Genomic DNA, 27,879 nt, shown 5'->3' with positions numbered 1-27,879 from the left:
AACAGAATAAATTTTCATATACAGAAAAAATACTTTGTGTCTTACTTCCTACCCTGAAACGCCAAATATATCTGGCTTTCACCAGTTATAGGAGACAGTTGCTAAAGTATTTTGTAATGTAAGTGGGGCTTGTTCCACACAGTTACAGCATAGAAATAACCCTGTGACGAGTGAACAGTGTCATTGTGCACAGGACTCTAAAAGTGCTCTGCATTTCTATTCTTGGCAGTTCAAGTTTAATGTTGTCATCTGTACTATAATTTTCAGTGTTTGTGAGTGAGAATTCTTAGCATGCAGAAAGTTCCAGAGAGTCCTAGAAAAGACTGCCTGTTCGTGGGACTATAATCCCAGCCCTTGGGAGCCTGAGGCAGGAAGAATGTTTTGAGTGTATGGGAAGGGGTGCAACCCACGTGATCTGTGCATTAGATGATAGTGCTGAGGAGCTTGGGCCAAGGTAAACTGAGAACACAGGGAAAGGCTTGAGTAAGGGAGAGTCCATACCCTACCTTAACAGTGAAGTACTTGGAAACTGCAGGACCAGTTTAAATTAAATGGGTAAAGAACAACCCATGTCAGCTTTGCTCTTGCTGGTTGACTATTTTTGTACTTAATTGGCTCAAACCATTCTTCAGTCTCTGCAAAGCCTCGCCTTTACCTTTTAAACCTTGCTGGTCACAGGGTGTTCTCTGTCTCAAGGGGAGATTATAAATGAAAGATGATTATATCTGCACTAGGGTAGAGCAGGTCTGCCTGTAGATTCCATACAATGTTTCATAGGTGGGAACCTTAGTTGAGGCATCCACTGGTCAACTGGTGTTCAGACTTCACTGGTCAACCCTACCAGGGAGTGCATTTAGGAACAGAGGCTTCTTGTGACATCTGGCATGGGTGTATAGCTACTACTAGGACAATGGGAGGAGAGTTGGAACTCAGGCTCCCAGGGCCAGGGAGAACCTTGTTCTCCATCTTTGTACAGCTGAACCTGTACTCAAGAGCTTCTTGTGTATTTAACTCTTACATGTTTCCCCCAACCCTTTTTAAACCAGCTACATAGCCCCTCAGTACAGTGGCTACCAAACTCAATCCAGTGTGTGGAAATGATTTTAAGTTCCTCTATGACCATCGGTGTTGGTAAACAAAGCCCTATCCTTCCCACATTTACGTCTCCATGTCTTTTCCCAATGAGCAAGAAAGCTGTGGCAGAGGCTCACACCTTTAATCTCATCGGGGAAGGAAGACTGGACTTGAAGGTCAGTAAGGATCATAATGAAGCCTTCTTAAAAAAAATGGTCTGAGAAAGGAATGAACAACTTGGGACAGTTTCTGCCCCTCTTTCAGAATGGAGAACATTGTAAAATGTATGGAAGAACTAGGGTAATTTAAAAAATATTACGGGTGACTTGACTTTCAGACAATTTATAGCGGTAGTATTAAGACTGATGACAAAAATGAGTGGTGAAATTCTAGTTTCTAAACAGGAACAAGGTGAATCAAGAAACAAGCATCTTTAACCTGTGTTAAGGTAAGGTCCTTAGTTGTTCCTCCAAGAATGTCTTATAAAAGATGTATACGGCACACCAAGACACTTTGTCAAATTTTGGGTTTGGTCAAGTTTTTAAACTAGTGTTTTTGAAGATCTAAAATTAAAAGGCAACGAGTATTTTCAAGTCATATACTCAAAGGCTTCGTATCTGCTTGCTAACTTCAGAAGTAAAGCAGTCCTATTAAAATCACGCAGATTATAATCTATGCAGGGTACTTGCAAAATACTAAACTGGATCTTCCATCTGTCTGTTGGGATTGGCAATTCTGTATGAAGTTATGCAGTACACATAGACCTAAGCCATTAAATTCCCAGGTAGTTACACAAAATATATGCCCATAATTTAAATCCTGTGCACAAATATTTATGGTAACTTTGTGACAGCCAAGGACTAGAAATAAATCTACAGGAGAGGCAGCTAGCTTGTGGTATATTAAAAAATGATATACTATTTAGCCATAAAACTATTGCTGGGACTAGAGAAACAAGTTAGTGGTTTATACACACACTTGGACCTGGGTTCTCCACATGTCCAGCAGAACACAACGATAACTGCAGCTCTGGATATCTGAAACTTTTCTGGCCTCTCTAGGGACCACTCATTGTGCTCAGATCTTCACACAGACAAATGTTCATGTGGTTTTTAAATAACATAATGAAATCGGTGTACTGTAGCAACTAGAAATACAAGAAGGCATTTTTAAAAGGTTATACTGTATGTGTGGTGGTTTCAATATTCTCGGCCTATGGAGTGCTACTGTTAGTAATATCTAGTAAGAAGTACCTACTCCCTCTGCAGGTCCTTTACCAGTGATCTTGACCATAGGCTTTGCTGGCTAGTTCCTTGTCACCTTGACATCAGCTAGAGTCATTTCCATTCATTCTGTATTTTACACATTGTATTGTGTGTACACACACATGGTCCCATTATTACATGCCTTTTTCTCTTTCCCATGCTGTGTGTTCACTCATCAGGCATGATTCTTGATCTAGTTTTGTCCTACAGATGAATTTTAAGGGGTGTAGGAGCATCCCGATACGAGTTTCTGGTAGAGTTGTGTGTGTACATGCCCACGCTCACTTGAGCTTAGTGGTTAAGAGCACTGTATGCTCTTTCAGATGTCCTGTGTTAATTCCTAGCAACCACATGATGGCTCAAAACCATCTATAATGTGGTCTGATACTCTCTTCTTGAAAGGTGTATATGCAGATAAAGCATTGTATACCAAAATATAAATATGAGGCTGGAGAGATGGCTCAGCGGTTAAGAGCACTAGCTGTTCTTCCGGAGGTCCTGAGTTCAATTCCCAGCAACTACATGTTGGCTCACAACCATCTATAATGAGATTTGATGCCCTCTTCTGGTATGTCTGAAGACAGCTACAGTGTACTCATATACATAAAATAAGTTTTAAAAAAAGGATTTTTACTGTGCATGAGTATTTTGCCTCAATGTAGACATGTATACCATGTGTGTATGGTTCTCATGGAAACCAGAAGTGAGTGTTGGGTCCCCTAGAACTGGGGTATATAGTTACCATTTGTATTGTAGTGAGGAAGATCACAGGTAACATGGGGAGCAAATAGTTTATTTTATCTTGCACTTCCAGGGAACAGTTCATCCCTGAGAGAGGTCAAGGCAGGAACTCAAGGTAGGAACTTGGAGGCAGGATCTGAGGTATAAGCCATGCAGGGGCTTATTTACTGTCAACACACTTCTTCCCACCCCATGAACGGACCTGTGGGGGACAAACCACATCACTGATACCTCCTATGGAACCTGTAAAATGCACCTGGCCATTCTGCTGTGGTTGTACTCAATGGCTTGATTACAGTCATTGAAAATGAAATTGGCCCAAAGACTCTGGTAAATTTACAATCACAACATGGGTATGAAGCCCACCATCAGAGAAAAAAGAAAAGAACCAAAACACCAAAGTTTAGGGGTTACATGTCTTTGTTTTCAGTAAGTTACTTATTTTATATATGAGTACACTGCCGCCATCTTCAGACACACCAGAAGAGGGCATCAGATCCCATTACAGATGGTTGTGAGCCACCATGTGGTTGCTGGGAATTGAGCTCAGGACCTCTGGAAGAGCAGTCAGTACTCTTAAGCGTTGAGCCATCTCTCCAGTCCTAAGGGTTACAATTTTCAACGATTGAAAAACAGATCAAAAATCAATGGACAAGATCAAAGACAAAGTCTGTATTCATAGAAACAAATGGCACAATGTCTGTAATTTGTTGTAAGGCCCTGGAACAACTGAGGAAGTAAGTGAAGCAAATACAACGCCGTCTTGGTGCGCTCATTCATCCTGACTTTTAGATGTGTGAGGGATCAAACCAGTCTCCACTTTTATGTTTAAAATTTCCCATAATTTAGAGTTTTCCATACATTCTGATGGTGTAGCCACAACACTGACCATACAAGAACATCTGTATAGCTGCTGAGTACGTGGACCATCAGTAAAATAAAGATGTGGGGACAGTCAAGTGACAAATGTTGTGTAGAACATTTATTTTTCTTGCTTGAGTAGAGCTTTGGTAAGTGGGCCTACCTGGCTTGGCAGTCATTATGTAGCCAGTGTGGCCTTGGACTCTTGGTAATCCTTCTACCTCAGCCTCTCAAATGCTGGGATTACAGGTAGCTAAAAACCCATTGGATAGTAGTCGTGGCTACTTTCATAATGTTATCGTCCTTCAGCCTCTGGCTCTGTGATTACCGAGGTAAATCAAGCCTCCAACAGAGACATAGTGTGATTTGCCAGGCAAAGCCTGGGAACTGCTAATCATCAAACACTGCAGATCTGTTGAACTGTGTGGTTTCCTGTTAACACCGCGTACCGCCTTTGCTAGCATTCTTCTTTGTAACTAGGAATGGCTTCAGGACATGTGACACTTCTAAAGAAATCCAAGAACGTATCACAGAGCTATGGGCTTATTATTAGATAGGTTGATTTGAACATAAAATACATGTGGGGTTGGTCACTTTTAATACTTTTCAAAAGAGGACTAACTCTGAAGGGCACTTGGCACCAAGACCACTAGATGTCGCTGCTGACATCATCAAAGGAAAAGCAAGGGCTGTGATACAGTTCCTAGATCACTACCAAACTGAAGAATAAAAGGCAAAAACACTTATCACACACTATAAAATATTGAAGCTTAAGATGAGCACATTATCTTACACCTGCAATACAAGCACTCTGGAGGCTGAGGAAGGAGAATTACCATGAGTTTGAGGCCTGCCTAGGTTACATATTGATTTTGAGGCCTCCTTGAGCTACAGTGTGAGAACCTGTATTAAAAACAAAACATTCGATATAAAGTAAAAAGAAAATCATGCTACAGTCCATAGACCTGGAGAGGCTAAGTAACAAGGAGGACTCAAGGGGGTCGGGAGGAATGAAAGGATCTTCCTGGGAATGGGAAATAGATTTCCCAGGTAGACTTGGGGGTGGAAACCAAGTGCAGTGGAAATTCAATGGAATCTACAAGAGTAACCCCAACAGACAGTAATGGGGGATGTGGAACCTAAACTAGCCATCTTCTGTAATCAGGCAAGACTTCAAGTGGAGGGAATGGGACACCAACCCAGCCACCCAACTTCTGACCTACAGTTGTTCTGCCTAGGGACTCCAGAGCCTAGTGGATTCACCATCAAAGAGACCCGAGGGACTTTCATCCAGCAACTGATGGAAGCAGATGCAGAATCCTAGTCAAACATTAGGTAGGACACAGGGAGTCTTGTGGAGAAGGAAAAGGAAGAATTGTAGGAGCCAGACGGGTCAGGGACACCAAGAGAACACAGCCCACAGAATCAGCTGAGTAGGACTTCCGGGCACTCGAAAAGATCAGGGAGCCTGATCTGACCAAGGTCCTCTGCAGACATGCCATGGCTGAGTGGCTTGCTGTTCTTGTGGGAATCCTAAGAGTGGGAGCTGGGACTGTCCTTTTTTGTGCCTCCTTCTAGAGCCCCTTTCTTCCTACAGGGCTGTCTTGTCCAGCTTTGGTGTGATGGTATGTGCATGGTCTCCTTGTAGCTTGTTATGCCATATTTGGTTGGCGTCCCTGGAGGTCTGCTCATCTCTGAGGAGAGGCAGATGGAGAGTGAATCTGAGGGAGAAGAGAGGTGGGGGGAGGGAGGTACTGGGGGGAGGGAAACTGTGGTCAGGATGTAATATATAAGAGAAAACAAAACATGAAACAACCAGAAACCTAAAACTCAAACCCAGAGGGGCCATTTCAGACTCGTATCCATGAGAATAGCCAAGGCTATGGGCACAAGAACAGTTAACTACTACCTAAGTCCTCCTACAAAAGTGACATCAACTCACTGGCCAACAGAGTAACAAGGCCAGGACAGGATTTTTGACGTGGAAGAAACTAATGTGTCTGTTTCACTTTTAGATCTCTTTTCCTTGAAGTAAGAAATCTGTCTGAATTACAAACCAGCACACGCCAACCTTACCTCCACAGACACATGCACATCCTATGAAGGTTTTACACAGTTATACACAGATTGCCTATATACTGTATACAGTCATGCTGCCTGAAGACAGCTTGGTCTGTGACAAAATGACATATATGACTTAGCCTTGTGTGCTGCAGGCTGTACATCTCCTTGTGATTCCCATGGACAGATGGAATACCTAACAGTGCTTTGTTCTTCCGAACAAATACAAATCCCACCACTGAGGACAAACAACTGACTGAAAGCAAAGTTGAGAAATCACAGCACTTTCAATATGTGAAATACATTCGATATTTTCTTCATAATGTGGTCTTTGTTTTTAAAATGACACTAGGGCTGAAGAGATGGCTCAGTGGTTAAGAACACTGACTACTCTTTCAGAGGTCCTGAGTTCAAATTCCAGCAACCACATAGTGGCTCACAACCATCTGTAATGAGATCTGATGCCCTCTTCTGGTGTGTCTGAAGGCAACTGCAGAACACACACACACACACACACACACACACACACACACACACACACATATATATATATATTTTTATAAATGAAATGACATCACAGGGAGAAAGAGATGAGAAAACCCAACTTTGCTCTGATCTTAATAGCCTCTGATCTTCCTACTGGCCAGAGAATAAACACCATCTCTACTACAGATTGGAACCTTCTTGATCCATCAGGAGAGGATGAGAGGCCAAGGGTGGTGGCTTCCTCTTCCTCCTCCCCCTCCTCCTCCCCCTCTCCTCCTCCTCATCTCCCTCTTCTTGATAGAATCTTACCATATTGTCCTAGCTAGTAATACACTATGTAAATCCAAGTGGCCTCCAACCTCTGCCTCCTGAGTGCTAGAAGACTTCTCCTTCCTTTTAATTGAAAAAAAAAAGTTTTTCCTACAATATATTTGATCATTCTTTCCCCCTCCCCCAACTGCTCTCCACTTCCCAACTCCATGCCCTTTCCCTCTCTCAATATATTTGTCAACTTTAGTTTCTGTTTTCATCTATTGAGTTTATTTTTGTTGGGAATCTCCTGGAATTAATGGCACATACCACTATGCTAGACTCCAAAAGTGTCCTCACCTTCAATGACAAGATCCACCATGACCCTTCTGCCTGGTTCTTTCAGCTGGGACAGACTGCTAGCTAGTCTGCTCCCTGGAAGAGGCTATATCTTCAGACATACCAGAGGACCTGCTGCACTCAGAACATTTGACATCATATCCTGAAACATACCAGAAGAACCACCATATACAAAATATTTGATACCACATCCTGAGGCATCCCAGGAGAGCCACTGCACCCAGGACACCACAGCTTGAAAGGATCCCAGAAGTTCCTCTGTACACAGAGCAACTGGGCAATAGACACCACAGTCTGAAGACCTCCCAGGGGCTCTGTGGCATGCAGGGCAACTGACCCAAAAGACTGAAAGTCTCCCTGGAGTGTGGCTGCACACAAGGAAACAGAAACCACAGTCCATTGACACTCCCCACCCCCACCTTGGAGAACAGCTTCTCACAGAACAAGAGTGTGACTGCTCCTCTGAAGACCCAGCAGTCTGAAGCCTCCCAGGAGATCTACTGCAGCCAGGGCAACAGATCAGCAGTTTCTCTGCCCCTCTGAATACCCTCCAGTGGGAAATCCCCACAGTGGGTCTGCTACAGCCAGGGCTGCAGGCCTACCAGGAGATCTGTTGCAACCCAAGGACAAAAGAAGCAGACTCCAGACAGAGTCATTCAGACCAGCAAACACTAGGGATAATGAGATGGCAAGAGGCAAGTGCAAGACCACAAGCAACAGAAGCCAATATATGTGGGCATCATCAGAACCCAGTTCTTCCACCACAGCAAGCCCTGAATACACCAACACATCTGAAAATCAGGAAGCTGACCTAAAATCCTATCTCATGAAGATAATAGAGTCCTTTAAGGAAGATATAAATAACTCAATGAAAGAAATACGTGAAAACACAGGTAAACAGGTAGAAACCCTTAAAGAGGAAACAAATCTCTTAAAGAAATACAGGAAAACACAAACAGGTGAAGGAATTGCATAAAGCGATCCAAGACCTAAAAGTGGAAGTAGAAACAATAAAGAAAACACAAATGGAGGCAAACCAGGAAACAAAAAACCTAGGAAAGAGGTCAGGAATTACAAATGTAAGTATCACCAACAGAATACAAGAGATAGAAGAGAGAATCTCAGATGTAGATGATACAGTAGAAGGGACTGACACAACGGTCAAAGACAATTCAAAACATAAAAAACTCCTAGCCCAAAGCATAGAGGAAATTCGGGCTACAATAAAAAGAGCAAATCTAAGGCTAATTGGAATAGAGAAAAATGAAGATTCCAGCTCAAAGGACCTGAAAACATCTTCAACAAAATCATAGAAGAAAACTTTCCCAATCTAAAGAAAGAGATGGCTATAATGGTACAAGAAGCCTACAAAACACCAAATAAATGGGACCAGAAAAGAAAATCCTCTTATCACATAATAGTCAAAACACTAAACACACAGAACAAAGAAAGAATATTAAAAGCTGCAAGGGAAAAGGACCAAGTAACATAAAGGCAGACCTATCAGAATTACACTAGACTTCTCAACAGAGACTATGAAGAAGAGCCTAGTCAGGTCATGCAGACTCTAGGAGAACACAAATGCCATCCCAGGCTACTATACCCAGCAAAACTCTCTATCAACATAGATGGAGAAACCAAAATATTCCAGGACAAAACCAAATTCAAACAGTATCTATCTCCCAATTCAGCCCTGCAGAGGATTGTAGAAGGAAAACTCCAACACAAGGAAGATAACTATACCAAAAAAAAGACAAGATTTAAGCATCTCACAACAAAGCAAAGAGGAGAAAACCACAAGCACACAACACTACCTACAAAAGCAAATATAAGAGGAACCAACAGTCATCTGTCTTTAATTTCTCTCAATATTAATGGACTCAACTCACCTATAAAAAGACATAAGCTAATAGACTGAATATGCAAACACAAACAAGATCCAACATTTTGCTGCATACAGGAAACACATCTCATTAACAAAACAGAAACTATCTCAGAGTAAAAGGTCTACCAAGAAAATATTCCCAAGAAACAAGCTCGAATTACCATCCTAATATCCAATAAAATAGACTTTCAACAAAAAGGTATCAAGCACGATGAAGAAGGACACTTCATATTCATCAAAGGGAAAATCCACCAAGAGAAAGTATCAATTCTGAATATCTATGTCCCAAATACAAGGGCACCCACATTCATAAAAGAAACTTTAGTAAAGCTCAAAACACACACTGAACCCCACACAATAATAGTGGGAAACTTTAACACCCCACTCTCACCAATGGACAGGTCATTGAAACAGAAACTAAACAGAGACACAGTGAAACTAATAGAGGTTATGAACCAAATGGACTTAACATATATCTACAGAATATTTCACCCTAAAACAAAAGAATACACCTTCTTTTCAGCACCTCATGGTACCTTCTCCAAAATTGACCATATAATTGGTCACAAAACAAATCTTAACCAATACAAGAAGATTGAAATAATCCCATGTACTCTATCAGACCACCATGGCCTAAAGCTGGTCTTCAATAACAGGAAAAGCAACAGAAAACCCACACACATGTGGACATTGAACAACTCTCTGCTCAATGATAATTTGGTCAAGGATAAAATAAAGAAAGAAATTAAAGACTTCATGCAATTTAATGAAAGTGTTGACACATCATACCCACACCTACAGAACACAACGAAAGCAGTGCTAAGAGGAAAATTCATAGCACTAAGTGCATTGGTAAAGAAACTGAAGAGATCTTACATTAGCAACTTAACAGCACACCTAAAAGCTCTAGAACAAAAAGAAGTAAACTCACCCAGAAAATGTAGAAGGCAGGAAATAGTCAAACTCAGGGCTGAAATCAACCAAGTAGAAACAAAAAGAACTATACAAAGAATCAAGAAACCCAAAAGCTGGGTCTTTGAGAGAATCAACAAAACAGATAAACCCCTAGACAAACTAACTAAAGGGCACAGAGACAGTACCCAAATTAACAAACTCAGAAATGAAAAGGGAGATATAACAACAGAAATGGAAGAAATTAAAAAATATCATCAGATTCTACTACAAAAGCCTATACAAAAAGCCTCAACAAAGCTGGAAAATCTAGATAAAATGGATGGTTTTCTAGACAGATACCACATACCAAAGTTAAATCAGGATCAGGTAAACTTTCCAAATAGGTCCATATCCCATAAGGAAATAGAAGTCATTAAAAAAAACCTCTCAACCAAAAAAAAAAAAAAAAAAAAAGCCCAAGGCCAGATGGACTTAGTTCAGAAATCTACCAAATCTTCAAAGAAGACCTGATACCAATATTTCTCAAAGTATTCCATAAAATAGAAACACTATCTGAAAAAAGAACACTACCTAATTCATACTATGAAGCCACAATTACTCTGATGCCTAAACCACACAAGGACCCTACCAAAAAAGAGAATTTCTGACCAATCTAGCTTATGAATTTCAATGCAAAAATTCTCAACAAAATTCTTGCAAACCAAATCCAAGAACACATCAAACCATCATTCACCACGATCAAGTAGGCTTCATCCTAGGGATGCAAGGATGAAAATCCACTATATAAACAAACTCAAAGGGAAAAAAAATCACATGATTGTTGTGGTTTGCCCTGGAGTTATCTGTATTTCGATGCTAATTCCGCTGCTTCAAGGACAGCTACCGAGTCACCTACTCAGGACTCAAACTTCTCCCCATTGAATTTGTAAAATACAGGTGAGGGGCGGGTACAAGATAGAAGGAGGCCTGTCATTAGGTGAGAGGAAGGATGGGCAGGAGAGAAGTTTGAAGGAAGAGGAGACTGGAATGGAAAGGAGAAAGACAGGAGGGAGAGGGCAAGAAGCCATGGCAGGTGATGTTAAGATTCTGCTCTGTGTGTTTACAGGTTGTTATTAATGTTCTTAAGGGATGGATGGTACTAGGCTTTGAATGTTAAGGTGGGAATTATATCTTACCAATTGGGTCAAAGATTATTGTGTTGTATATTCTTTCATGTGACTGTTTGAGTGTAGGAAAGTGTGTGGCGACAGGAGACACTGGGCTGCCGTGGAGTTGAGATGTGTTTCAACCAAGATATCTATCAGATATCTTGGGGCACTGAGGTGCCGGACCTAGGGGGATAAAAGACAACCCTACCTTTTTTATTTTTTATATTTTTACAACAACACATGATCATCTCCTTAGATGCAGAAAAAGCACTTGACAAAATACAACACCCCTTGATGTTAAAAGTATTGGGGACATCAGGAATTCAAGGTCCATACCTAAACATAATAAAAGCAATTTACTTGAAAACCAACAGACAATATCAAATTAAATGGAGAGTTACTTGAAGCAATCCCACTATATTCTGGGACAAGAATGCCCACGCTCCCCATATTTATTCAATATAGTATTTGAAGTGCTAGCTAGAACAATAAGACAACAAAAAGAGATCAAGGGGATACAAATTATCAAAGAAGAATTAAAGGTGTCACTATTTGCAGATGATATGATAGTATACATAAGTGACCCCAAAATTTTACCAGAGAACTTCTCCAACTAATAAACAATTTCGGCAAAGTGGTCAGATATAAAATTAAATAAAATGAATCAGTAGCCTTACTTCATACCAATGATAAACAGGCTGAGAAAGAAATTAGGGAAACAACTTGGGAAACAACTCCATTCGAGATAGCCACAGATAATATAAAATATCTTGGGGTAACTCTAACCAAATAAGCAACAGATCTTTACGATAAGAACTTCAAGTCTCTCAAGAAAGAAATCGAAGAAGATCTCAGAAGATGGAAAGATCTCCCATGCTCATGGATTGGCAGGATTAATATAGTAAAAATGGCCATTCTACCAAAGACAATCTACAGAGTCAATGCAATCCTCATCAAAATCCCAACACAATTTTTCAAAGACATGGAAAGAGCAATTCTCAAATTCATCTAGAAAGGCAAATAACCCAGAATAGTGAAAACAATTCTTAACAATTATACAAATATGAAAAATAAAAGTCTTTTTATCCCCCACTAGGTCTGGCACTGCAGTGTCCCAAGATATCTGCTAGATATTTTAAGTCTCTCACCTGCTTTGCTCCATCCCATATTGTCAACGACGGTGCTGGGTACCTGTAAGAGAATGGGGGACAAGAGATACGAAGAAGGATGCCAAGACAAGAGTCTGATCAAGGCGACAATTTTATTTTTCCCCAAGGCTGAATTTATACCATAACATGGGTAACAGAGGGAGGGGGGAAGTAAGAAACATTTACAGGCCAAGGACACAATATTCGTGTGGTCAGGGAATCGGCTGATGTTGACAGGATGTCAGAAAGGTCACAGGTTTGTCATATCTATTAGTCAGCAGGGTTCGGTCCCCAGCTCCAAAAAAGAAAAAAAAAAAAAAAAAAAAAAAAGAACTAAACAGAGAATTCACAATAGCAGAATCTCAAATTGCTGAGTAGCACCTAAAGAAATATTTAAAGTCCTTAGTAATCAGAGAAATACAAATCAAAACAACCTGAGATTCTACTATACACCAGTGAGAATGGCTAAGATCAAAACCTCAGGTGATAACACATGTTGGCGAGAATGTGGAGAAAGAGGAACACTCCTCCATTGCTGGTGGGATTGCAAACTGGTAAGGAGCCACTCTGGAAATCAATTTGGAAAATTCTCTTGAAAATTAGAAATATCCTACCTAAAGATCCAGGTTTCCACTCTTGAAATATATCAATCTGTGGCCATGGCACATGGGCACATGTTCCACTATGTTCATAGAGACCTTATTGTGATAGCCAGAAGCTGGAAACAACCCAGATGTCCCTCAACCAACTACTGGATACAGAAAATATGGTTCATTTACACAATGGAATTCTATTCAGCTATGGAAAACAAGGACATTGTGAATTTTGCAAGCAAATGGATGGAATTAGAAAATGTCACCCCCGGGTTGGGATATGGCTCCAAGGTTAAGGCCCTGCTCTTCTAGAGGTCCTGAGTTCCAATTCCAGCAACCACATTGGCTCACAACCATCTGTAATGAATCAATGCCCTCTTCTATTGCATCCAAAGTCAGCTACATGCCTCACTTATGTTGCATAAAATAAATAAATCTTTTTAAAAAAAAAAAAAAAAAAAAGAAAATGTCATCCTCAAAGTGACTATAAGCCAGACAAAAAAACATGCATGGTATGTTCTCACTAATAGAGTGGATATTAATGGATAAAAAGTACAGAAATAAAAACCCAAGATACAGTCCCATGACTCAAGAAGAAAAACAAGCTGGGGAAAAAGCAATAAAATCAATAAATGTGGAAGGCCTCTCAACTCATTGGGAGGAAAACTTCCTGCAACCCAAGGGGGAGGGAGGAAGCACAAAGGGAAATGAAGAAATAGATGGGGTTTCAACAAAAACAGATCTATTAATGAATCAAACTGAAGCCTGAGGACCATTTAGAAAGAAAAAATAGGTGACCTCAGGGAGGAAAAAAGTTGGGAAGACCCTCTAGAATGTACCAAAAAACTGGAAGTAGGGCTCTCTGAACTCAAATTGATAAATAAACCACATGAAAATGAAAAGCCCCTACAGTGGGTGAAGGAACACAAATCTACCTCCAGATTTGAAAAAAAAAAAAAAAGTAAGGGATGGGGGTTACTATCCAAAATACTCAAAGATAATTCTTCCTGTCTGAAAAAAACCCCGACAGATGGGGAAATCAAAAAAATGAGGAAAAGAAGGTCAGGGACAGGCCCAACATGGGCCTATGGCAGCTCTGAGAGCCCCAAACCTAAAACCGAAAACTGAAGCTATAAAAAAAATTCAACTAAAAAGACCTCCATCATTCAAATGGCTGGTCACCTAAAAAAATCCAAAAAGCAGCTCTAAGAAATCAGATGCAATTATGAACCCAGTACAATGAGACTGGCAAGTTGCTGACCTCTAGTTGATGTCAATGAAAAGCTGGAGAGGAATGCTGGAGGAGGCAACCCTGTGGTGGGAGAACCTGGTACAGTCTCAATTAACCTGGACCCTTAGATCTCTTAGAAATGGATCACCAAAAGGCATACACTGCTTGGAAAATACATATACAGCAGAGGCTCCCACACTGGGTTCCAGTCACATGAGATTCACCTAACCACAGAGACTGGAGGCCCTGAAAGTTTAGAGGTCCATGGTGGGGTGGGTACAGAGGACATCCTTTACACAATGGAATACTACTGGAAAGTAGGGGTTGGGGAGAGTACAGGTTTGAGAGGATGGAGGTATGGGATGTGGAACCCTTAGGAGGTGGACCAGGAGGGAATAAAATCTGGAATGTAAAATAAATAAATAAATAAGTTCACCTTTACAAGAGAGTCCTGATGTGAAGGACAACCACTGGAATCTCCCTAATGGGTCAGGTCTTAGTTGCACCAGGAAGATGAAAAAGTTCAAGACCTGCCAGGGCTACAAAATGAGTTCAAGGTCAACCCCAGCAACCCTGTCTCAAAGAGACTGAAAATATCTTGCTTATTGTGTTCAAGGCCTTCAGTTCAATTCCTAGTACTGGACAGAAAAAGAACAAAACCCCAAACCAAAGCTAAAGAGTCCTGAGCTGGTAGCTTAACATCCCAGAGCTTGTTAGCAAAGGATACCTAGTTTTTCCGGATAAGTGTATTATTCAGAACACACACACACACACACACACACACACACACACACACACACACACACACACACACTGCTGAGAAATCTTTGTTCATTTAGGGAGGCTGAAGGGAAGACTCCTTGCAGAAACTACAGAGATGCTAAGTGAGTACAGTAAAGTGCCAGGCAGCACCCTGATGAAAAGCTCTTGTACTAACACGGATACTCACAGATCAGACATTTTAAAATTCTGGGTAGCTTTTCTCACAGCCAACTTTCTGACTTCTACTTGTTCTGAGAGTTCAGTCCTCATCCCATAGAGGTGGCCTGGGTTGCTTCCCCAGAGAAGCATTACCTCACCTAGTAGAGACCCCGCTTTCATGAAGCCATCTCTGGCCTGAGGTGTCAGTTTTTCTCAATGTGACAGGACAGCTGAGATTGATTTATAAGGGAAATGGTTTCTTTTGACTCATTGCTCAAGAACTGTCAGCTGCACTTGGCTAAAGCCTTATGCTACTTATCCTCTGGCAGAAAGACGGAAAGCAGGTAGATGTGAGGAAAAGTAAAGGGGACAATGGGCTAACCTGTGCTCTTAGGTGCTCTCTCATTGCTGTGAGGAGACACCATCTTAATTAGGTCACGTCAATGCAACAAGGACACTCATCCTGATCCTTCCAAATAATGCCACTCCCTATGCACCTCTGGGACCCCTTTCATCAAACCACCACATTCCTCTTCCTGTCCCCAACAGACTCATAGACAAAAAAGCATTCAATCCAAAGTGCAAACTCTGAAACGGCACTCTAAGCTGTGATCCCTGATAAAACCAAAATTAAAAAGCAGAGCGCATAGTTCCAGTATATAATGGCACAGGATATACATTACTGTTTGCAAAGGAGGAAAAGGACATAATAAAAAAAAATACTGAACCAAAGCAAGACCAAACTCTGTACCGCCACGTCTGACATTGAAGTGCTCTTCAGGTCTCCTAACTCCTTTCAGCTTCGTTGAATGTAACACATCCCTTTCTCTTGGGCTGGTTCCACTCCTTGTTAGCAGCTTTCCAGAGCAGGTGTCCTAAGACTGGTGAAAGATCCCCAAAGGGAGACCCTTACTTAAGTCTCGGGAAGTCGAGGACCCCAGACACAGAGAGACCATTTTGGATGTAATATGCTGAAAGGAGGTTTCCTTACAGAGATCTATTATGGAGATCTCTAAATGGCCGAACATATCCCACGAGGAGACAGAGGTGTCTTGTACCCTGAGAGGCTGGGAGAAAGGGTATTTAAAGGGAAGAACCACAAACCCAAGGGGGCAGGGAGGTGTCATTGAAAAATCATCAAGAAGCTTCCTGTCTCTCAAGACTGCTTAACTTTTGTGTTCCCTTTTTCCTAGGGAGAAGCCATTCCTGCTTCTCAAGGTGTCGAATTTCTCAATTTAAATCTAACTTTAAGGTTAGTTCCCAAGAAATGTTTCTTTTGATCTTTACAGGTTGCTCCCTATCTGGGGCCTTATCTTAAACCCTTTTATCTGGATCCTGGGGGAGCAGGCTCAAGAAATGTGACCTTTTACTTACAGGTAGAGGGCAGGGTCTGGAATTTGAGGTATTTAGGGCTTTTTTAAACTTCTGACTTCTTAGCTGCATTTTTTTATTCTTTCACTGGCATCTCTAACACTCAAGACAATCCAGGCTTCATCAACACAGCTTCATGAAAAAGCCTCTCTGGGTCTCCATGTAGGGACATCCCTGCCTCAGCAGTTTTGTCTGGACAAAGGGGAAGATTCCATAACTCCTTTCTTGCCTCCTTCACTCTAAAGCCAGAGCCATGTGAGTGAAGCTGCCAAGTTCTGCTGTTTGCTCAGGCTGGAGCATGGCCACTCACTCAGATATTCACTGGCTTTGTTTTCGAAGCTTCCCTTCACTATGTAAACTCGATTGTCCTGGAACTCAATTTGCAGATCAGGCTGAGCCTAAACTCAGAAATCTTGCTGCCTCTGCCTCTCGAGTGCTGAGATGGAAGGCTCTGGCCACCACATCATGCCCCAAACTTGCTTTAGTTCCTTTTCTCCAGTTGGAAGTTTGGCTAGGTAGGGTCTTGCCCTGAGGTCACCACACCCTTTAGTACCAGGCTTCTTTCATTTTCATCAATCCATTTATTTCCTTAACACAGGATTTGTGAGTGCTAAAGTTATGTTCTAAGTTTTAATTGCTGTGATGAAAAGATCTATAAAACAAAACTGCCTTTAACCTGCAAGTCCCACTTGCCCAAGGACAGACAAACCTGTAAGGGCCACTTGCCTAGGGACAGATAAACCTGTAAGGGCCACTTGCCTAAGGACAGACAAACCTGTAAGGGCCACTTGCCTAAGGACAGATAACTTCTGAGACTGCTGAGAGATGTTCCTGTAAGACAGCATGGGTTTCAACTTTTGTAAACAAAGTTGGTTGCCCACCCATCTCCACTTAAATCCAATCTCCCCATGATAATCTGGATCTATCACCCCTCTAACACTGTTCCTCCTTTCCTAGCCTGTTGGTTTAAGGGCATTCTCCAAGAAGGCCACACCTTCTAATCCTTCCTAAACAGTTTACCAAGGAGGAAGAATTCAAACACTTGAGTCATGGGGCGCAATTGTCATTCAAACCACCACATCTGCTTTATACCAACTCCCAACAGAACTTGATCCAGTTCTTTGAGATCTGAACCAGACTCCGTTCTCTTAGACAACCTACTATTTCTCAATATCACTGGGAATAACTTTCAAAGGTGATGAGTTTCAAACCAGAGCAGCCATCTTGTTAAAAAAAAAAAAAAGTCTAAATGTTCTTATTAATCTTGTAAATGCAAGCCAATTTACAGTAGTAGCTATTTTTTTTTTTTTTTACTTCATGACGGCTCATAGGCAGCAGAAACCATAGTTTGAATTTTGATCTTCTCCTGAGCTCATGATCTGCAGTATTTTCTTGTGACAGTAGGCATCAAGGGCAAGCTGGAGAGACCATGAGACTCAAATAGCAAAGCGTCTGACACTGTGCAGGGAGCGAGAGACTTCAGAGCACTCAACCCTAAAATGAGGTCCTTCATCCAACTTCTCCCCTAAAGGCTCAGAGAGCTATGCAGAAGAGGAGGAGGAGGAAGGGGAAGGAGGAGGAGGAGGAGGAGGAGGAGGAGGAGGAGGAGGAGGAGGAGGAGGAGGAGGAGGAGGAGGAGGAGGAGGAGGAGGAGGAGGAGGAGGAAGAAGAAGAAGAAGAAGAAGAAGAAGAAGAAGAAGAAGAAGAAGAAGAAGAAGAAGAAGAAGAAGAAGAAGAAGAAGAAGAAGAAGAAGAAGAAGAATTGTGAGAGCCAGAAATGGTGGGTAACTTCAGGGAAAAGTGTCTTCTGGACACAACAGGACAGTAGCATGGATGAGCACAGAGCCTGCACCGGTATGAGGTTCCAGCACGGGGAGGAGGAAGTGAACAAAGGATCCCACCTCTAAGTAAGGACCTATCTGCAACCGATACCCACTGGCAAAGGGAAAGTCAGTTTTCTCCTGATTTTAATGGAGTCTCATTGGGCATATTAACTACATGTCATGGGCAGACCCAATGTACAGGCTGAGATAAGACAAACTCAGTGCTGTCTTTGTAGATTTTTTTTTTGTCTCTTTTTGTTTTGTTTGGGTTTCTTTCTTCTTTCTTTCCGTTGATTTTGATTTATACTTTGTGGGGTTTTTGTGCATGTGCTTTTTTTTTTTTTTTTTTTTTTTTAAATTTTATCCTTTGTTTTAAAGAGAAAGGGAGAGAAAGAACAGAGTTGGGTGGGTACAGAGAATCTGGAAGGAACTGGGGAAGGGGAAATCCATGCTCACAGTATATTTTCTGGAAACTTTTTTCAGTATAAACAGTGCTTTGCAGTATTGTGCTTGTTATTGTGTTTTCTTGGATATTATGTTTTGTGTGTTCACATCCCATAATATTTACAAAATGCTCGATGCCTGTACATGAGGGATATTCTGCACTTCTATTAAACAATAGGCTTTTCATAATGTAGTTTTGCCTAACTGCAGGCTAATGTAAGTGTTCCAGGCATATTTAAGGGCAGCTAATGCTTTAATGAGTGAGGTAGCTCAGAGGGTAAAGACATCCAAGGCCTAGCCTGATGCCCTGAGTTTGATCCCTAGGACACAGAGTGGAAGGAGAATACCCCATCTCATAAGCTGTCCCTCCTTCTCACAAGTGTTATGTGTCAAGTGTTCTTTCCTGTGCTTATATACAGATAAAACAAATAAAAGTATAAAAGTTAAAAAATAAGATGGGTAGCTAGACTACAATGCTCAATAAGTTAGTTTTATTAAACATATCTTCAGCTTATAGTATTGTATCAGTAGGGTTTCTATTCCTGCACAAACATCACGACCAGGAAACAACTAGGGAGGAAAGGATTTATTCAGCTTACACTTCCACATTGCTGTTCATCATCAAAGGAAGTCAGGACTGGAACTCAAGCAGGTCAGGAAGCAGAAGCTGATGCAGAGGCCATGGAGGGATGTTACTCACTGGCTTGCTTCCCCTGGCTTGCTCAGCTTGCTCTCTTATAGAACCCAAGACCACCAGCCCAGGGACAGCACCACCCACAATGGGCTGGGTCCTCCCCGCTTGATCATTACTTGAGAAAATGACTACAGCTGGGTCTCATGAAGGCATTTCCACAACTGAGGCTCCTTTCTCTGTGATAACTCCTGCTTGTGTCAAGTTAACACACAAAAGCAGCCAGTACAATGAGTTTCTCAGGTTATGATGGAACCTTGTGCTGACAAACACCAGGAACAAGTGTATCCTTTAGAGAATCAGCAGGGCTTGCTGGATTAGTGGAGCATAAATCAATGCTATGGTAATGGTTAATCCACAGCAGAGGTTTTCCAGGGAGCATGGCTGCCAAGGTCACCCCAGTCAGGATGTTTCAGAAGGTAGACCTGGCATTTGTAGGTATAAGGTATTCTCAGGTGATTCTGCAGGGCACACTTCACAGAAGGAACTATAACCATTGTATTTTCCACTTAACTTTCATCTTCTAGGAAACGAAAATCTGAAACAAAGAAACCTGTAATTCCTCCAGATATGGTTTGTCTTGATGACTTGTTGGCTAGGAAACACGTTATGGGCTAAATTAACAGTAGTCAATTATGCAGCAGGTGAACATTTAATTAATATTTGTATATGTGTTTCAATAGTTGTGTGTTAATGACTTCATATAGTTCTCACAGCAACATTATGAGACAGCTTGTTATTCTCATATTAGAAAGAACATTGTAGGGCTATGAAGACTTACACAAAAGCCTGCAGTATTGCAGCAGAGCAGTCATGGGTCTCACGCATAGAAGGAAAAACGACTGTGTTATTTTTATTTAAAAAAAGCATTTGCAATGCTTGAATGTTTTTTATAGCTATTTTAAAAACCTGTAGTTACCTTTCTATACCTGGCTTGTAAAATACATCATTATATTAAAATGATCAGTTATTCTTTATTCTGTATCTAATTTTCTATGTACACACACACACACACACACACACACACACACACACACTTTTATTTTTTTGGTGAGTAATTGAGAAATAACCCATTGCTCCTGAGTTTGACTGTGGGAGAATAATTTAAGATGGGTCAAATGTATAACATTAATTTTCAGAAACAGGCAAGTTCTACATTTTAATTTTCACACATTGTACACTAAAGCAAGCACACAAATATACTTCCCCATCAATCTCCACAACAGAAGAACTGTGCCAAGGCAAAAAGAACCTGTGCGAGCCTTGATGACGCCAGCAATGACATCACCGCTGAAATAGGTTCATTTTTGTTGTTTATAGTGATCTGAATTCGTGACTTGTTCCTTCCACACAACCACTATCCCAAGCAAACAGGTTTTGCAGATGTCTTCTTTCTGAGGAAAGAACTCCGCATCAAATCTTGGTGACATGAGATACTGCAGTCCCATTTCCATGAAAGCTGAGGCTTCCCAGGCAGAGCTCTTGCTATCCTTCATGCTGCAGTTTCTAGGATCAGCAGATCTGAAAACAAGGAGAAAACAAAAGCAAAGAGAATGAAAAAGAGCAGTAAAGTCTTATTTCAAGACAGTATCCATAAAATAAAACTACCTGCAGTTGTGGGGATGCTCTCTGTAACAAAATACAACCCTTCCCAGATACCTGGACAGGTCACTGTTGTAACACGAGTGACCAAGCCAGGGCGCACCCCAATGAAGACAATGCAAACTGACCCCAGACCCTGGGTGTAGCTAAGGGTAAGAGAGACACCGTCATCTTTCTAAGAACAAAGAATGAGACCCAGGCTTTTCTCTTTACCTTGCTTGTTCACAGATCACTCAGATTGTGATGTTGCTTTGGCGTAGCTCAGAGGTAAATTCAGACCAACAACTGGCCCCACGATGCTCAGCCATGATGTGATGTAGTTGACATTTCTAGGAAACAAGTAAGATATATGTAATACAAATGTTCCATGATAGTTTCTGATGGCAAGCCAGCGAGTGGCCAGAAGGAAGAAAAATGAAGCCTTTCCCTGAGGTTTGCCTGGAACAGCCAAGTCCCTGATGCCATCTACATGGTGGTGTAAGTTGGATTTGTGATCCAAGGGTATGGAGATCTCTCAAGGTAGTTAAATTGGAAAAGAGAACCAGGCCTTGGATTCCTCATGATGGCCCCATGTTTCCATTTGAATTCATAACATCTGTTGAGCAAGTAGTTAAAATCCTGGCGCTGCCTGTATTCAAATCCCAGTCCTACACCAAACTAACTGCGTGACTTTGCTAGAGTCGCTTAACTCCTCTACGCCTTTACCTTTCTTCTCTGAAAATTAACTAAAAGTTATTGGGGTGTTATAAAAGCCCAGTGTGCTCATATATCTAAACTCGAACACCTAGCACACAGACAAAATCGATGTGTTTACTATTACTATTAGAAAGAATATTTCTTATTTTAGCCTGGCTTTTAGAGTCACACAGAAAGATTTACACTTTTAAAATCAGAGTAGAGTACCATGAGTCTTGATGGTGTTTCTTACCTATTGATTTTCTGTGAATTCTTTAGCACAGCAGTCATGAATTCATTTGTCTTGCAGGGATGTAGAACAAAAAATGGCTGCCCAAGTATTGGATGCTCCTGTAAAAAAATCCAAACTGTCACTGGGAACTACTTGAAAAAAGCTAAACAATCTGCTTTCCTTTTTATTATTTAAAATCTGTATGCCATCTCTTTTCCTCCAAACTATGTACATGTGTGTGTGCATATATGTGTGTGTGTGCGTGTGCGTGTGTTTGGCCACAGGAAGCATGTGCACATATGCACACATGTGGAGATCTGAGGACAATTTGCAGGAGTTGTTTCTCTCCTTTTATCATGTGGGTTCTGGGGCTTGACCTCAGGCCATTTGATGTCATTTGGCTTGGTTATAAGTGCTTTTACCCACTGTGGTGGTGCGAATGAGAATGGGTCCCTTAGGCTCCTATATTTGAATGCTTAACCCTCAAGGAATGGTACTGTTTAGGGATTATGAGGGCTGGAGAGATGGCTCAGTGGTTAAGAGCACTGTCTGCTCTTCCAGAGGTCCTGAGTTCAATTCCCAGCAACCACATGGTGGCTCACAACCATCTGTAATGGGATCCAATGCCCTCTTCTGGTGTGTCTGAAGACAGCTACAGTTGTACACATATAAATAAGATACATGAATAAATCTTAAAAAAAGAAGGATTCTGAGGTGTGGCCTTGTTAGAGGAAATGTGCTTTTGAGGTTTCTCTTTCAGCCTCTGGATCATGATGGCTCTCCATTACTGCTTGCATGCTACCACGCTCCCACCGTGACGATAACAGACTAAACCTCTGAAACTGGAAGCAAGTCTCCAACTAAATGCTTCCTTTTATAAGAGTTTCCAGGCTGGAGAGATGGCTCAGTGGATAAGAGCACTAACTGCTCTTCCAGAAGATCTGGGTTCAATTCCCAGCAACCACATGGTGGCTCTCAACCATCTGTAATAGGATGCTCTCTTCTGAAGTGTATGAAGGCCAACTACAGCATATTCACATATAAATAAGATAAATAAATCTTTAAAAAAAAAAAGATTTTCCATGGTCATGGTGCCTCTTCACAGCAGTAGAATATCACTAAGCCAGATCACCAGCTCTGCTCTTTTAAGATAAACATCTAACTTAAATTCCAAGTCACTGATTAGCATTCAGGTTGACTTTCTACTTTGAAATACAATTATAATCCAAACATGACAAAGCTTGTGAAAAAACACTGTCTAGTTGTGGTGTGACTCATCCCTTAGCACACACCTTTAATCCCTCTGGCTGGAGTATAGATATGACCTTAGTACACACCTTTAATCCCAAATAATGAAAGTGAAGTTAGTTAGTAGAAAGAAGCATACCTGTTTGAAAGTGGCATCTAATTCAGTGGCAGAAAAAATGATGAATTAGAGAAAGATCTGACAGAATAGGATATGCTCAACTCTCACAAGAAGAAAGAGGAAAGAGAAGCTATTTGAGGGAGTAGTACATAGAGAGAGAGAAGGCAGTTTTACCAGGACAATAATAGAGAGACAGGTTGCAGAGAGACAACAAGCTAGACACAGTGAAGACAGAATGAACCAGAGAATAAGTAGCCAAAAGATTAGAACAGATTGCCAAAGTTAGTATGAAGTCAAGCAGATCAATTCAGTCAGAGGCCAAGAGAGAAGCCACATTGAATCAGTAAGGTTGGCGTAGACTTTGAACCAGAGCAGGTTAGCTGAATCACCCAGCTGAAAGATAAAAGTTTTAAAGTTGCCCCCCTAGACACAAAGTTTAGAGCAGAAACAAACAAACAAACAAACAAACAAACAAACAGGTTAGGCCCCAAAATTGTATGTTCCAAGAAGCCTCTCCTAGGGCTATCGAATGGATAATTACATTGGCCAGCTCAACAACTTTCTCCCAGAAACTAGTTGACCATAAATCTTAGAGAACAATCTTGAGAAGCAGGAAACAACTTCTCCTAGGAACTATCGGACCATGAAGTTAAACAATCTGAGAAGTAGGAGACAGCTTCTCCTAGGAAACAATCTTGGGGGACAGAGAGTTCTTCCTTGTGATTTTCACTGTTATTCTACACACTTTCCAATGACGCCATCCCTGCCCCCTCAGGTTGTGGTTTCTCCCTTTAAATACCTCTTCTCCCAGCCTCTTGGGGTTGAACTCCACTGCCCCTGCGTGGGATACGAGTCTCGACCCCAGTGCACTGGTTGCTATCGATAAACCTCATGTGATTACAACAAGGACGGTCTTGTGTGAGTTCTTGGGGGGTTGCGTCATCCCGAGACTTGAGTGAGGGTCTCCCCACTCCGGGAGTCTTTCACAGCCAGAGTTCAGGAAGAACAAGAAAGGGTGAGCTTGCTTATTCAGCAGTAAGTCTCAGAGGCTGAAAACATTCTAGGCCTAGATAACATGGAACAGAGGTTAGAAGCTTCCAGGATTAGGCCTAGGCTAGCAGATAGAGGCAATGGGCCTCCAAAATGACAAGTATATTAGGCAAATAACAGATACTTTTACAGGAGCTGATGTTCTGTTGAGCACAATGGGACACACACGCCATTCACACACTATAAATTAGATAAATTTCCTTGGCTCTGTCTGTTAGCCAGTGTTTCTAATTGGCTTATAATTATTTTAATTTTTCTTCAGTGATGTACATGAAGACCAGTAACTTGACAGTCAGAACAAAGCATTTCCCTTACTTCCTTGTCAAGGAACCAAAATCATTTGTATATTTAAGCTGAAATTTGGTTAGTGTGTTAATTGCTTCAGCAGGCTACCTTCCTCCCAGGGTCAGTGGGCACATGTTCTGTGAGCACAACACAGTATGTGAAAATGAATGATCTGCAATATTTCTTTCCCTTCTGACTTCCCCTCCCCTTTGTCTCTCAAATGAACAGGGCTGTTTCTGTAACTGAAATCCCCTATGGTGTAATTCCATATTCTCTATAGGGGAAGGATTAGCTATAAGCTACAGATCATTCTTCTGCCAGTTTATGGACATAAACAATGTGAAGTCTTAGAAGAAGCAGAAGCAGATGCAGAAGAAGCCGAGGAAGAGGAGGAGGAGGAGGGGGAGGAGGAAGAGGAGGAGGGGAGGAGGAAGAGGAAGAGGAGGAGGAGGAGGAGGAGGAGGAGAAGGAGAAGAAGAAGAAGAAGAAGAAGAAGAAGAAGAAGAAGAAGAAGAAGAAGAAGAAGAAGAAGAAGAAGAAGAAGAAATGTCAAAGTTCGATAAGAAAGGATAGAATAAGGGGAGGAGCTGGGGTGTAAAGATACTGAAAATACGTTTATGAAATTCTTTTTTTTTTTTTGTTTGCTTTTTCAAGACAGATTTTATCTCTGTAGCCCTGGCTGTCCTGGAACTCACTGTGTAGATGAGGCTGGCCTCAAACTCAAGAGATCCAAATGTCTCTTCTCCCAAGTGCTAGAACTAAAGGTGTAAACTCTGACACATGGCTCATTTATGAAATTATTAAAGAATTAATAAAAATATTACAAAAAGGGAAGAGAAATAACAGTGAAGGGGAACAGACTCCCCACTGTGACAAAATGGGCTAGCAACTCCTCTCTTCTCAATGTAAGTACAAACCTGAATGAAACTGTCAAACATCAGTTCCACACAAACTATTTCCAGGGACTAGGAATCAACAACCAAAGGCAAATAAAAATTTTGAGAAGTATAGTTTATGATTAGCTCAAGGGTTTTGAATTAGAAACAGAGGAAATCTTGCAGCCTTCTTGCTTCGAATACTTCCTATTCCTTGTACCAGATCCTGGCTCTCCTCACTGGTGGCTTTGCCAGAGCTCACCCTCTGGCCACAAGAAGCAGCAGTTGTGCTGTCAGATGGGCTGTGATGATCCTGGCCACTGTTGAGAAGCTATCAATACCAATCACAGAACCAGATCTAAAGAAGGAGCTCTCCAGCTCTGGGGCGGGAGGCTGCAGTTGTAGAGGAAGCAAGTAGCTGGTAAGCCAAACACTGTAACACAGAGATCCTGAAGTGGAGGATCTTAAGTTTGAGGGCACTTCACCCATATATTAGCCAGTGGCAAAAAAGGGAGGCTGTATGTCATAGAGTTTATGGACTCAATGTGCTGAATACAATCTCTATCAACCTGTAAGCTATGCAGATATAGCTGTATCACTCTGAGGAAGGCAGGCAAAACTGTTTTAAATGAAAATAAAGAGCCAGACACAAGGACAGACACAGACACAGAGATAGACTATGAATATAATTTCATCCTTTTGGAAGATTGAGGCAGGAGGATCATGATCCCCACCAGCCTGAGCAGCACATTGAGACTTTGTCTCAAACAAACCAAAACCAACAACAAAACAGAATTAAAAAGAAAAATAACAGACATAACAATGGTTATACTTAGAGGGGGACCATTTCTGAAATCAAAGTCCAGGATAGTTACTAAGCCAAACAGAAATGACAGCAACAATAGCAAAAAAAAAAAAAAATAATAGTCCAGAATCTGGGATTGTTGTAATATGTCATTCAAAGTGTCCAGTTTTCAAAAGAAATTTATGACGCATATGAAGAAACCACATAGGGTGATTCATTTAAAAATAAATATGAACTTTGAGTGGGCCAAGTCATTGGATTTGCAAAGATTTCAAAGCAGCTATACAGTTATGTCGACAGACTTGAATTTGTTTACAGAATTGAACAGGAAGGTGATGGTGATGACTGTGCAAATGGTGGCGTCACTGAAGGGAAAGAAAGCTCAGGAGGAGGCCTACAGAAATGTTGCACTCACTGTGCAATGCTAGGTAAGTTCATCAACAGATGTGAGACTGCAGGAGAAAAGTCAGTGGATTTGAAGACAAAAGAATATTCCCTTTGGGTTGGGGTTTAGCTCAGTGGATTTGAAGACATGTTAAAAAAAAAAGAACCAAAAAAAAAAAAAAAAGAAATATTAAGCTTTGGGGTTGGGGTCAGATTTAGCTCATGTAATAGGTAGAGAGAGGGGTTGGGGATTTGCTCAGTGGTGAGAACTGCCTAGAAGCGCAAGGCCCTGTTCGGTCCCCAGCTCTGAAAAAAAAAAAAAAAAAAAAAAAAAAAGGAATCTGAAGAGAGGAGAAAGGAGTATACTAAATATTCAAAGAGAGATTGGCTAAAAATTCATACACTTTGGTGACAGATGTAACAGTAGACATATCACAGTCAGATGGTTAAGAGTCCAAAGCCGAGAAAATCTTAAACATTTACAGAGGAAAGCTTCACCAACAGAATACAAGAGATGGAAGAGAGAATCTCAGGCACTGAAGATATGACAGAAGAAATGGATACATCATCAAAGAAAATGTTAAGTCCAAAAACTTCTTGGCACAAAATATCCAGGAAATCTGGGACAGGATAATAGGAATAGAAGAAGGAGAAGAAACCTAGCTCAAAGTTCCAGAAAATGTCTTCCAACAAAGTCAAGAAGAAAAATTTCCTTACCTAAAAAAGGATATGAGTATAAAGGTACAAGAAGCAAATGGAACACCAATAGATTGGACCAGAAAAGACACCCCCCCCACCCACAGCACATAATAATCAAAACACTAAATATACAAAACGAAGAAAGAAAAAGCTGCAAGGGAAAAGGATCAAGTAACATATAAAAGCAGAAATATCAGAATCACACCTGACTTCTCAATGGAGACTCTAAAAGTCAGAAAAGCCTGTGCTACAGATTTTAAGAGACCACAGATGCCAGTCTAGACTATTATACCCAGAAAGGCTTTCAATCATGGAAGGGGAAAACAAGATATTCCATGATAAAGTCAAATGTTAACAATATCTATCTACAAATCTAACTCTACAGAAGGCAATAGAAGAAAAACTCTAACTCAAAGAGGTTAGCTATACCTTTGAAAACACAGGAAATAAATAATCTCACACCAGCAAAACCAAAAGAAGGGAAGCATAAATACACCACTTCCACCACCACCAGCAGCAAGAGCAAATCACAAGAATCAACTATCACTGGTCATTGATATCTATCAACATCAATGGTCTCAATTCCCAAATAAAAAAACACAGAATAACAAGATGGATTTGAGCTGCTGCACACAAGAT

General features: G+C 41.1%; 1 protein-coding gene across 1 annotated transcript in view; it reads right to left on the bottom strand.

Annotated features, from left to right (window-relative positions):
* Positions 1 to 20,274: 20,274 nt before the first annotated feature.
* Atg10 (autophagy related 10) overlaps positions 20,275 to 27,879 on the bottom strand; it is a 124,527-nt gene continuing 116,922 nt past the window's right edge. The window contains exons 5-7 of the mRNA XM_032897052.1: positions 21,798 to 21,895; positions 21,083 to 21,198; positions 20,275 to 20,788 (exon numbers count right to left, since the gene is read on the bottom strand). Coding sequence (XP_032752943.1) covers positions 21,099 to 21,198; positions 21,798 to 21,895 — 198 coding nt within the window. The 3' untranslated portion in view covers positions 20,275 to 20,788; positions 21,083 to 21,098. The remainder of the gene's footprint in view (positions 20,789 to 21,082; positions 21,199 to 21,797; positions 21,896 to 27,879) is intronic.

The sequence above is a fragment of the Rattus rattus genome, chromosome 3 (genome assembly GCF_011064425.1).
Source record: "Rattus rattus isolate New Zealand chromosome 3, Rrattus_CSIRO_v1, whole genome shotgun sequence".
Taxonomy (NCBI): domain Eukaryota; kingdom Metazoa; phylum Chordata; class Mammalia; order Rodentia; family Muridae; genus Rattus; species Rattus rattus.
The sequence above is the reverse complement of the archived record's forward strand: the minus strand, read 5'-3'. Positions and strand labels throughout refer to the sequence as shown.